This window comes from Saccostrea cucullata, unplaced genomic scaffold, assembly GCF_032062105.1.
Source record: "Saccostrea cucullata isolate Sc308-1 unplaced genomic scaffold, CSIRO_AGI_Scuc_v1 ctg1304, whole genome shotgun sequence".
In the NCBI taxonomy this organism is placed as follows: domain Eukaryota; kingdom Metazoa; phylum Mollusca; class Bivalvia; order Ostreida; family Ostreidae; genus Saccostrea; species Saccostrea cuccullata.
Window position 1 is genome coordinate 60,838 of NW_026930129.1, and position 13,392 is coordinate 74,229.

Here is a 13,392-nt window from a genome sequence, read left to right on the forward strand (position 1 = left end):
TTCTCATTTCAACAGGTACAATAATAAACTCTGGTGGCGTCTACCGTACAGGCTACTATTATAAAAAAAAAAGAGGGGGTATACAATGGCTATACTAGGATGATCCCCACAGTTAATTACAATTAAATAGGTGTCCAGTGTGTTGGGAGATAATTGTCGATCATTTTCCCACCTGAAATCACAATGGTAATGCTATATAAGGCGACGGTGAAAATATGGGCGGATCTTTGAAATGTACGCGCCTGACAACTCGGCAAATTATCTGCTTACAAAATGAAATCGGCCCATATGTATAACCTTCGGAAAAGGGTCACATGACTAGATTCAACCAATAAAAATGCTTTACGGCGACGTTCCACCAATCACGGCACTGTACGGTATCGTACAAACAGAGATCTGCCAAGCAGTGCCAAACAAGGCTGCCGTACAATGAATATAATAACTACAAAACGGAATTAAAATGTGAAAAGACAAAATAACCAATAAATATGGATAACAAGAGATGTGCCTATAATAAGTAAGTAAACAATTTATCTCTGAAACTAGTAAATTTCACATAAGTAATCTTGCTGAGTATGCAGACGATATCGCGGATGGATAAAAATATAGTGCAAGATGTAGACACATGTAATCAGGAATAATAATGGCTAAAATGAATAGTAGAACCCACAATATTAATTAACATAATAAATAGCAAGTAATTATGCCTGTGACATAGCATAAATAACATGTTCGGTAGAATACGAAACTGTGTACATAGCCTGCGCCGATATAAATATGGCAGACAGAATGTAAACAAGTGGCATGGCAGCAGATAATTCAAAGTATTACAGCTTATCCACACATGTAGAACTGCTAAGATAATGACAGTTAACTCAAGAAATACATGCAGATTTAAGATGAAAGGTAATTAATTCATTACATGTAAAAATAAATACAAAATCTAACATTCTCGGCCAATGTTGTCACAACGTTTTGACACACGTGGAATATCATTACAAGTAAAGTCCACCCACCCAATAACTATTACACAGTACACAAGTTAAATTATAGACATCTGACAGGTCCTTACAGGGCTGACCCCTAAAGTAAGGGATTTAGAGGGGCCAAAAGTTTTTTCCAGATATCTCAAAAAGTATTGAGAATTTGTTATACATCAAAGAAGCAAAGTTGTTGAAAATGTCAAGCTTAATCTAATAGAGTCGTCAAAATACGTCCAGCGTCGTCACTTCTGGCCAAACCGGAAGTAGTCGGAAAACGCGTATTTTTGAGGTTTTTGACAAGTTTTCGGGTAACATATGTCTCTGGGAGCTTAAAAATTTATTTTCTGTGCATCGTCGTCACTTCCGATCAAACCGGAAGTAGCAAAAAATTGCTTTTTTTTGCATTAATTAAAATACCTTTAGAGGATTCAAAGCATTTTTGGGCGTTATTTTTCATTTTTGTGAAAAATGAAAGCTACTTCCGGTCAAGCAGGACGGAAGACCTACTCGTTGCTTTGCAACGAGCTTTGCTCTAGTTCCTATTATTCTTTTTTTTTTTCCTAGACGCCAACTTTGAGGCCTCGTAACTCGCTCATTTCTTTACGGATTTCGCTCAAATTTTCAGAGTTTTTGGACGTTACAAAACTCAATTTGAATGTTTTCATACATTTCAAAAATTCTCTTCCGCTTTTGAGTTATTTCCCTTTAATTGAAAATTTGGTGCTGTTTGTTTCCAGATAAAGGCTCAGAAACGACAAAAGCTAGAGCAGAATGTCTTCTGCATTTAAATACTAGAAGAATTGAAGTTGTGCACATCGGTTTTTCTTTTTCGATTTCTGCGCTCAAAACGATGCTAGATAGGGGTCAAAAATAAGAATGCCTAAAAGCGCAAAAATTTACATCTGTTTCCTTATGTATCTTTTAAACTAAAAATAATTTGTTAAGACATGTTTCACAAATATTGTGCATAATTTTACGATCTATCATTTCACATCATTAAAAAGGGGCTGGCCCCTCAAATTAGGGGCCAAGGGCGCTCGAAAGTTTTTGCTTTATAACTTAAAAACGGTAAATATTTCAATATGATTATCGATTTGAAATGGGTTCTTTAGCATCTTATTGATCTCATGAAAACGTTAATTTGTTCTAGTCATGTTTTATTAGATGAGCAGAAAACTTTATAGTCCATGTACAGGTAAGTGGTTTTATACGGCAAGTGAAGAAGAATTCTATATGCGTACGCGTATAACACGTATAACTGAAATTAACTGGATAAGAATAATATACCAAGCTAAATTGAATGTTAAACTTTGTTGAAATAAGATTTTTAACGTATTCTTTAGCTGGATGTCATACAGATTATTCAGAGACAACTTTCTCCCTGTGTTTAGTGTAAAGAACAAGACGGGAGAGAGGAAAAATATTTTTAAGTATTAATATTCAATGTAGAATTATTTATTTAAAACAAAAATCAAGCTTAAGATAATTCACTGTCATTCAATTCATGAATCGTGAATTTTCCTCGGACCCTGAAAGTTTCGTGTGTACAGTGTACATGTTTTGTGTGTACAGTTATCACATGGTTATGAAACCCGTTTATCGATCGCGCATTGAACTGTATACATTCGTGAGGTCAACATTACCGCTCTTTGATTTTTACTAGAGTCCTAGATTTAAGATCAAGAAAACATGTCATTTGCGCTAATCGTAAGAATATTTCTATACACAGATTTTAAGGTTTTCTTGAACATGATTTAAAAGTGTTGAATGTCGGATTCTATTCTTTGACGAATGAATAAAAGGTGCTGCGTTTACGCGCGCTTTTCTCATCTGCTGAGGTATCTATGGACGAGTTCACTGAAGGGTGACACAGGATGGCCTATCGATAACTCTGCCAATTTTGATAGTGATTTTAATTGCACATGTACCATTAACATGATAAATTAATGTTCAATTCTACCCTTCTGAAGTCCATTATAGTCTCATTACCCTTGGTATTTAAAAAAAATGGGGATATCAATACTGCACTTGTTTTTGATTTGTGCGGATGATTCTATTATTGGAAAGGTACACACGTAGTACGACGATTTTGTAGGCCCCGTCTCCCCCTCCACTTTGAAGTAATTGCAATCGTTACATGTATACGGGCCTATATCAAGTTATTCTAGTTGCTTTATATCAGAAAAATTTGCGATGTTGTTTAAATTAGCAAATACCTATAAACATTGCACAGTAAATTGTAAGTGGAAGTGACGTTTCCAATTCTCATGAAAATCGTAAATGAAGCAACTTGGAGATTTGCATGAATTGATACATAACTTATAATTGCATTGTACCGAATGTATTCCTTTTATTTCCTCGAATAAAAAGAATATCACTATGATACGATTTTACGGGTATATGATGGTAACTAAATACATATTGCTGTTTTACACGGAATATATACATTGATTTCCGAGCTTTCAGAATACGAGAGAAAAAAAATGAATAATTAGAAATTTTTTTTAACAAATTCAAAATTGTTTCTGAGAAAGCCATGTAGTTGCATACAAATATTCTAAGCCATTCTTTCGTGTTTATCGGACTAAAAGAGATAATTAAATTTCCTCTCAGCGTGATACGTAACCCCCCTTCCCTCAAATGATACGTTTTCCTTCAGAGTCGAGAATGTCATTTGGTTAGTTTGTTCAGGTACGTACAGGTCAGGACTGGTGTTGAAATCCATGATTAATCCATAACCTTTTATAATGTTAACCAACAATCATACGCGACTTTTTTTATTCACAGGTCGTCAAATAAATGAAAAAAAGATTAGCATGCGTCACTAAACTTTCCTATATATAAACGTTTTAATTTCTAAAATTTGTGCCGATTAGAGTGTTCTTTCGAGCATCGAAGTGTATACATGTATTAGTTTCTTTGGGTAAGGGGGGGGTACAGTTTTTACTGCGTTTGATTTCCGGAATTTTGCAATGCTTTTCCGACTTTTAATAATTTCATTTCTAACATTCATTTTTTTCATTCTGGATTTTTACACTATATTTCAAGCAATTTAAAGTTAACAAAGAAGATGGAATCATTATCTTAATAGAATATATTTGGTTAAATAAACACAAGTGAACTTGTGATGAAAATTTATTAAACGAAAGTCAAGCAATAAAAAGTTAAAGTTTGTTTTTTGAAAAATAAATCAAGTCACAGAAAACAAAGACAGGTTGTAAAGCTCACACACCGACACACACACAAACGTTTTGGTAACTCGGAATAGTCCAGAGTAAAACTATATTTTCTTGATGAAGGAATGTCGTGTACATCTAATGTTCACGTCCGGGATAGTCCACGGCGGATCTAAAAACTCTCTCACACAGCATACGGGATTCACTCAAATTTCAGTTAACACATTTACGCAATTTATATCATATACATACAAGTCAGACGCTCTTTGATGTAGAGGATTGACACTAATTCCTTAGATAAATACTTAGTGACAAATTCCTTTTTACTATTTAAACTCAATTTGATAGGTTAATAACTTAAGCATATGTCAAAAATAAGCATTAAAAATAATTCTTTTTATAAAATTAAATTTTGTTTAAACAATATAAATCACTAGCAGCGCAAAGACAGACTTTAAAAAAAAATCAGAGGTGGAATCAGGCGAATTAAATCCTTTTATGACACAACCAACCCCGTAACGAGACATCTCATCGAAATGACCGATCTTTTCGGTCATTTCCGACATTTTTCAAATACATATGTAGTACTTTTAGTAACATATTTGTATACTTTACGTATGAAAAATTTAAAGAAAAAATTCATAAATAAATCATTGAAATCCTTTATCTGAGTTTTGTAAATCTATCAATGACTTGGACAGTGTGGTGCTGTTGTCACTGACATTAAATTTTGTGCACATTAGATGTGGTGAAAACGTTTATGCTCATTAAACTCTTTTACCTAGACTTAGTGCCACATGTATGCATATATGTGTAGATGTTTTTTTATTATTTAATTTTTTTTTTATCTTTTATCAATATTTTGCAATAAATACTTTTAAAATCCATTTTCACTTACTTAGAAAACACTGAATGAAGCACAGGTAAATTCCGGAAATGAAAACAAAATTATGTCGGAAATGAAAACAAAAAATGTCGGAAATGAAATGAAAAAATGTCGGAAATGCTATGCATATTTCCGGAAATGAAATGCAGCGCCAAGAACATGTATTGCATGTTCTTGAATAATATGTATTAATAAGTCTTTAAGGAAATCTCATGTAGGAAACCTGATTTATATTCTAATATATTCTATTGTGTATTTTTTTTTAATTATTCTTACTTCTCAATCTATCATGTTCAAATTACATGTATTTATTTTTTAGGGAACATTAAACCTTATTCGACAGCCAGTCTGTCCATCTGTCACGAGAACTTTAAAATTGATAATAACTATTGAATGAGTTGAAATAGGACTTTGATATTTCACATGAGCATTATTTGTGACATCTGATTTTCAAATATACTGTGATTTTTTACCCTGTGACCTTGATCTTGGAGCTTGACCTACTTAAAAATAATAACGTTACTTTAAATAGACCATAACTTTTGAAATCTTCCATTATATAAAAATGTATTAATTGTGACAACACCTTTTAAAATTCACTAATTTTTTACCCTTTGACCTTGAAGTTTGACCTGCTTTTCAAAAACATTAACAATACTAGTACCTTTTGACTGAGAAGAGATAGGGCTTTTATTTTATCCCTATGAATTACCTATGACAACTCTTTTCTAAATACACCGACTTTTGACAACTTGACCTTGAGGCTTGATCATAACTTTTTTAATGAGGAGAGATAGGGCTTTCATATTACACAAACATCGCAATGTCATGTACGTAACCTGTGATAAAATCATATCAAATACTAGTATATCATGAACTTTGACCTTGAAGTTTATCCGGCTTTTCCAAAATTTAAACATTGCTTAAAATTGACCATAACTTTTTACACATGTATATTAGCTGTGACAAGGCCTATCTAAAAAAAAGATATGCCTTAAATCATGGAGAGTGTGTTATGGCCTTGAATCAAGGTCATTTAGGATAAAATATTTTGACTGGATGCATTGTTTGAAAAAAACATGTGTGAATTTGTCAATACAGTAGCACACAAATGGGGTATGCTCATCACCATCTTGTGTCATGGTGTGACCCAAGGTCATTTTTAATTGTCAAGGTCGCAAACATTCCTTTACTATCACTTTTTTAATAGTAAAACTTAATAAGATGATATCTACCCTTAAAAGATTGCTTTATCATTAGAACGTGGCATGACCTTGACTCAAGGTCATTTCTCTCTGTCCGTAGCTCCGACGGAAGACCTACTCGTTGCTTTGCAACGAGCTCGGCTCTAGTTACCCGCTATATTTATGAAGCAGAAAACACACAATCAATCATCATTTTTGTAATACAAAAACAGATGACTTCCTTTCTCAAGAATTTTCCTCTGACAAAACACATTTTTCTTCTTTAGAATTGAAAAGTTATTTTGGAAGACTGTTATAACTTCTCTTTGTTAAAACTTTAGATATCGTCCTCCCCCATCACTAGGATTGGGGACTTTATTCCCTGATGTATTGGAGGAAACGTCGAGGGATGACATCGGAAGAATACGACATTAGTAACCAAGCACTCGGTGTAAACGAAACATTGGCCAGTACAGAAGATAAAACTAGAAAAAAAAAACAATTTATATTGAACTTCCCACTGGTATGATTCTTGAATTTATCTCAAGAATGTATATAAAAAAGTCTTTACCACCCGACCCACTGGGTGTACATTTATATTATATCAGCCACTGTTTAGAAAAGGTAAACGTATGCAGACAATAAAGAATTCTTATTAATTTAGAGTTCAAAGCTTATTGCCTGACGTCACGGCGTCAGGCTATATAAGGATTGATATTTGCATGCTAACTCCGAAACTAATAGATCATACCTAGAGAGCTAGATTTTTTGCAAGCTGATTTTATATAAACTTCATGAAATATAATTAAGTACTGTTCCGTGTAAGAGTCAGGCAGGGTCCCATGTAGGGGTTACACACTTTAATTTTTGAATCTGTTTATTTCTTTTCAATTTTCATTCAAAATAAACATATTTAAATATTTGAATAAGAAAAAGTTCATTTCTTTTGTATATTTGTGTTATTTACACTCAAGTTATATTGATGGATTTGGTTAAATTCCTATATAAAATCATTAAAATTCATCCTTTTTGTATCAATAAAACACAGAAAAACATCATTACATATAGTTTTCCATGATAAAAATATTTTCACCTTAGTATATGCTTTTATATAGAATTCTTGCTTTCATGTGTTTTCTTCATGCTAACAAGTATACAGCTTCCAAAGTTAAGCCCCTTCTTCACATTTAACTGTAAGAGTTATCTCCCATTTCCCATAATGCAACAGGGCATCAGTAATGGATGCCTCCATTGAAAAATGTTCTATCAGTGTTTATACTTCAAATTGCTGTTTTTATTCGCCTTTGCATCCATCAGAAAAAAATTTGATTAGATTAAAAGACTGTAAGAGAGGTATTGTTACACATCTGTTGAAAAATGGGATTCGATCTGGCATGAAAGGAGAGGCTGATGTGTTCAGTGAAGCAGACCTAATATGTAAGCGTGTGGGACTTTTCACTATGGAGGAAACATTTACGGTATGTCCCTATCACAGAGACTTTCTTGGTGTACATTGGCGCGCCAAGACCACTTGTCAGTATCCTAACCACCAGGGAAATGCCAAGCCGTATCGGAGCTTCAACTCTCTTATGTCTAAGCGGATGGTTTCCGAGTTTGGAACTTTAGTACCTATAGGTTCTGGTAAGTTAAATTATATAATATTCCCGAATATAATTTAATCTAAATAAAAAAAATAATCACAATACTACAGTTTAATATCTTAATTTTTGAAGCTGTTTCCATGAGACAAAGCGGGGGGGGGGGGGGGGGGGTAGGAAGCCCGGGGCGAAAAAAAAGCTAGTATATAATGCAGTGATTTTACTATAAAGTCCTATTTTTTAGCTTCTGATTTAATGATGCAGTGGTCATAAAAAATCTAAGGATGCTAAATGGAAATCCTTTATTGTTTGTTGAAGTAATCATGGTAATTAATAAATATGATAATTAAATTATCAAAAATCAGGGTTCTCAAATCCCATACAATCATGTTTTTAAAATGGTATTAATTTAAATGAATGTTTACAAGTTTTAAAAATACATTCTTTTAAAATTATAAAGTATACATGTAGACTAATTATGCATGTAAACATACTAGACAAATTGATTGATTTGATCAGCTCATGTGTTGATGATAATATTTACTATTTAGATGTCAAATGCATTTTAGACCCAAATTAATACATGTAGTTCTTATGTGCTACATCTTCATAATGTATTTAACCACACACATATATACATGTATATATATAAATAAACAATAAAATAATTATTGAAGTTGATTGCAAGTTGAGCATTGAAAAAAATGAGCAATGATAAATCTTTTATAATTAATTTTAGGAATATGTAGAAAATGTCATGGAGATTATTTGAAGCTTCCTTCATCAATTGGAGAGGTAATGAATCCAGTCTTTTATTTCAAGAGCTCTTTCACATCTACAAATTACTTGTATTTTTCTGTGCCTTCTTGTACGTGCCTCCTTGTTGAATGAAATAAATTGCTACATTGTACTTCCATAGTTGCATATTTGTGATAGCAACCACACTACTTGAAATTACATTTAGAAATATCTAAAAAGAACCAGTAAAAATTACGGTACTTGAAAATAAGATTTTTTAAAAGAATTACTGATATTGGGTAATATTTTCAGTATTTAAAGCCCGTGTAAGTAACATAGCATAACATTTGGGTAAACGATGTTTTTTAATGAAATGTTTGTAAAGCATAAAGTTCTATTGGTGAAGTACAAGTTACCTTAATTCAGTTTTTACTTATCTAAAGTTGATTAACTGATAATCTGTACAATACAGTGAAAGTTTTTATAATTATAAGTAGAGTAGTCTATGCCGAACTTAAGTTTTAGATACCAAAATTTAAGCATATCGTATAATATTATATCAGTATCAAAACTAAAACAGATATGATTTTTCCAATTTGTTTTCCGATGTCGTTGTTGTTTGTTCCGACTAGTCCAAAAATAATAAACAACGCATTTAAACAAAGTCATGGTCTCCAAATGCATAAACAATGATATGTCTCTGTTCGGATGCTCACTAGAAACATGATAGGTAAGAAACAAGTACCAAATCTTGGATTTTTCTTTCCTCACAGGTCTAAGTAATGAATTTACTTACTTCAATCTCAATATCTGAAAGTGGGACTACCCTCTCCCCCTTTTGTTTAGAAAAACAATTATTAACACACATAACTGCTGTTTCATTCAGTGGAGAAAATACACTACAAAATGTGTATTTAATAATATCCATCTTTTAGAATGTTAACAAAGCATTTCCCTTTTTTGTACTTGATTTGGTAGCAGATTTTGTAATAGGTGGTACGACTTCCATTTAGATTCAAGGGTAGATCGCTCCATTTGCATAAAAACCAGTATGCAGTGTAGAGATTATTCTTCTCAAGGTTAAATGAAATCAAGATTTCATTACGCAAGGTTCCCAAAAACAAATTTAAAAGTATTGCTCAAAAGATTTATCGCTCCTCATGCAGATAGTGATTGATTCAGACAGCCAAGCTTTTTAAAAAGCTGATACTTGAAAACTTCTAATGTTCATATTTGCTATGGAAATTTTTTTATTAGCTTTGATTGAAGCAAAATTGAATTATTGCCGTCCCGTACAATAATGATTTCTTATGTAAAACTGTTTATTCGGATGTACATAAATATTTCTTTTTGAACATTTCTAAACTTTATTTTGGGCTTATAGGTGATAAGTGTTAAAATCACATACAAAGTAATCAATCAAAAATAGCACATTTTACCATCAAAATAAAATTCTCAAAAATACAGTTCATATTGCTTTAGTAAAAGCCCCCCATTTTGCTGAATAGACATAAAATGATTAGATAAAATAGATGGAAATTGAAAAATGATATTTAGATGGTGAATTAATTGACGTTGTTCACAAGTTTATGTATCCAGGTGTACTTTTAAATTAAAGTGGAAAATTTAACATTACACAAAAACAGCTGGTAAAGCAAGGTAGAAAAGCAATGCTTTCATTTAAATTAAAAATCAGTCATATGTATCTTAAGCTAAATATCTTATTTATCTTCTCGCTTATTGATACTAATGTTGACATCATATCAAATCATGGTTTTTAAAGGATCACAAATATTGTCATGATTTATATTGAAACTGATAGACCTTAGAAGAAGATGGTTCGCATTTTCATGAATGCATTTTAATTCTTTGTTTAATGAATTTGAATAACCCAGAGACAGACTGACATCGGAGTTGTAAATATAAAAAACAAGGTTTTGGATTAATATCAGTTTAAGCATCAAACATATTTTTTTTTCATCCTTTTAACGCCTTATATATCTTAGTAAGACAACATTCACTTATTTAAAATAACCAGAGTTATATTCCGACCATATTTCCTAACCATGATTTGATATGCTGATAAGAAAAGTATCAATAAGTGAGACAATTTCTTCATTATTTGGCTAAAGATAAATATGACTGTTTTTTTTTTTAATTCAATGAGAGCATTACTTTTCGACCGTCTAAATATCATTCTACATTTCCATCTATTTTACCCCCGTTTCTAAATTCAACATTTTTTCAATATATTTACAGAGGCGTTCCGTTGTGTAGAATTTAAAGCTTTGTGTTTTAATCATTATACCCGCACTTTCTAAAGAAAGTTCGGGTATATTGTTGTTACTCATGTCCGTCCGTCTGTCACACTTTTCTTCCCTGAACTCCTTCTACATTTTACTCCGCAGCCTAATCATCTTTTGGGAGATGGTTGGTGGTGTCATGTAGATGTGCAGTAAAGTTTCGGAATTTTGATTTTGCCCCGGGGGGTCAAATGGGGGTCGAAAATGACTTTTTCTATGCAAAAAGTCCCGTCTTCCCCGAACTCATCTTACATTTTACTCAGCAGCCTAATCATCTTTTGGGAGATGGTTGGTGGTGTCATGTAGATGTGCAGTAAGGTTTCGAAATTTTGATTTTGCCCCGGGGGGTCAAATGGGGGTCAAAAAATGACGTTTTTATGCAAAAAGCCCCTTCTTCCCAGAAATTCTCCTACATTTTACACAGTATTCTAATCGTCTTTTGGGAGATGGTTGGTGGTGTCATGTAGATGTGCAGTAAGGTTTCGTGATTTTAATTTTTCCCCGGGGGGTCAAATGGGGGTGGAAAATGACGTTTTTTGTGCAAAAAGCCCTGTCTACCCTGAAGTCCTCCTTAATGTTACTCAGAAGCCTAATCATCTTTTAGGAGAGTTAAATATTTTGAAAATTATGTACAACATCAACGTCAAAGGGTAAAAAAGCATCGCATGCCGGGAAACACCTTGAATTCTTATGAATAATTAATGTACATGTCAAATGTGAGAGTCATATCTCATCTTAATCAAAAGTTATAAGCAAATGCAACATTTTTTAAAAGTAAGTTAGGCTTTAAGGTCAAGATCACAGAGTAAAAGTCATGATTTATTTGGAAACGTCTTATCACAGGTAATAATATACATGCATTATAATATGAATGCCCTAACTTTTCTCTTTCAAAATGATGAATTTATAACAATTTAATTTTTTTGCAAGTAGGTCAAACTTCTAGGTCATATGTAAAAAAAAACATGCCATTCTCAAAGGTAAATACTAGTAGATAAGTTTAATATGAATGCAGAGATATGCATGACCAATATATTCATGTTTTATATTTTCTTTAGTAATTTGTTTGTTTGTTGTGAATACATCTCTCTCGGAAATTTTTCCCTCATATGGAGACACCACCAAATAATAATGAAGACAAAATGTGTTTGTGAAACACTGATGTCCCTGTATGGAAGCCTATGGCGAAGGTTGAAGTTTCTCAAATATATGTCAGACTCAAAGGTCAAGATCAAAGGGTTCAAATTGTTGGTATCAGAAGAAAGTCTTGTCACAAGGAATGCACATGTGAAATAAGTAATCCCTAGTATTTCGCGTTCAAAAGTTAATTGCCAAGGTTATTTTTTTAAGTGGTTCAAACTCTAGGGTCAAGGTCAAACATATTTATACCTGTTGACAGTTCACAATGAATACACATGTTAAACATGAAAGCCCCAGCACCTACTGATCAAAATTTAGGCCAAGTTTAAAATTTGGTATTTTTCTTGTAAAAATGTGTATCCTAGGTCAAACGATCAGAGGAAAAAATTAATGGTACCCAAATAAAAGATCTTAATTGTCACAAGAAATAAACCTATAAAATGTGGAAGCCATTTGTATAGCCCATCCCACTTAAAACTTATGCATTGTTATGGACAAGATTATAATTTCTGCAGACATATAGACAGACATAATATAAACACAAGAAACAAAATATGTATAATTAGTCAAATGGAAAAAAATATACTATTTAATTGTTTTGAACATATTTTATTGTATAAACAAAAGGATTGGAAACAAGTTCTTTCAACTTACGAGGTCCTCTCCTTAAATATAACTATATGTCATGCAATTAAAATACATGTTGTACATTGAGATATAAATACAAAAGAGATACAAGAGAAATATTTGTTCAGAAATATAACAATTTAAAATCTACAAGATTCGTCAATAAATTTATGCACAGCAGCAAAAATATATGTGTTTGTTTCTACAGGCAAATTTACATCACCACATAATAACAAATTTGTGTCAATATTGAATTTAATTGGAATCACAAAATAGATTGTTATTTCAGGGACAGGGAGTGGATAGGGAGATTGGACCCCCCACCCACCCACCCACCCCTGGAATCTGTTATTTAAACAAGACTATATACTGAAGCAAGTAAAAACTGACTTTGGACACCCCCCCTAACTTAGAAAACATTGACCCCACTATCATTGTTTTTATTTTGTTTATTTGTTTTCAGTTTTTTTTCTCCTGCTTGTCAGGAAATTCTGGGCTGTAAGTTTTTGACTTAGATGTGAACACCCCTCCCTACTCCCGAAAAAAATTCTGGATCCGCACCAGTATTGGCAGTAACTGAATATCAAATCGACAACGGGAGATAACTTCACAATATGAAATTCGTCTTGTGTGGCATGCGATGATCTTTGACCATTTTTGAACTTTAACCTACTTATCGTTTGGGTTTATTTTACCCCCCACTATACTTAAACTTGTGCTAACCGACTGCCATTCAACTTCATGAAATATAATCCAA

At 32.5% G+C, this 13,392-nt stretch overlaps 1 protein-coding gene across 1 annotated transcript; it reads left to right on the forward strand.

Annotated features, from left to right (window-relative positions):
* The first annotated feature begins 7,467 nt into the window (after positions 1–7,467).
* Positions 7,468–8,895, forward strand: LOC134282981 (uncharacterized). Its single transcript, XM_062765407.1, has 3 exons — positions 7,468–7,870; positions 8,567–8,622; positions 8,878–8,895. The coding sequence occupies exons 1-3, from the start codon at positions 7,468–7,470 to the stop codon at positions 8,893–8,895; spliced, it is 477 nt and encodes a 158-aa protein (XP_062621391.1).
* Positions 8,896–13,392: the final 4,497 nt, after the last annotated feature.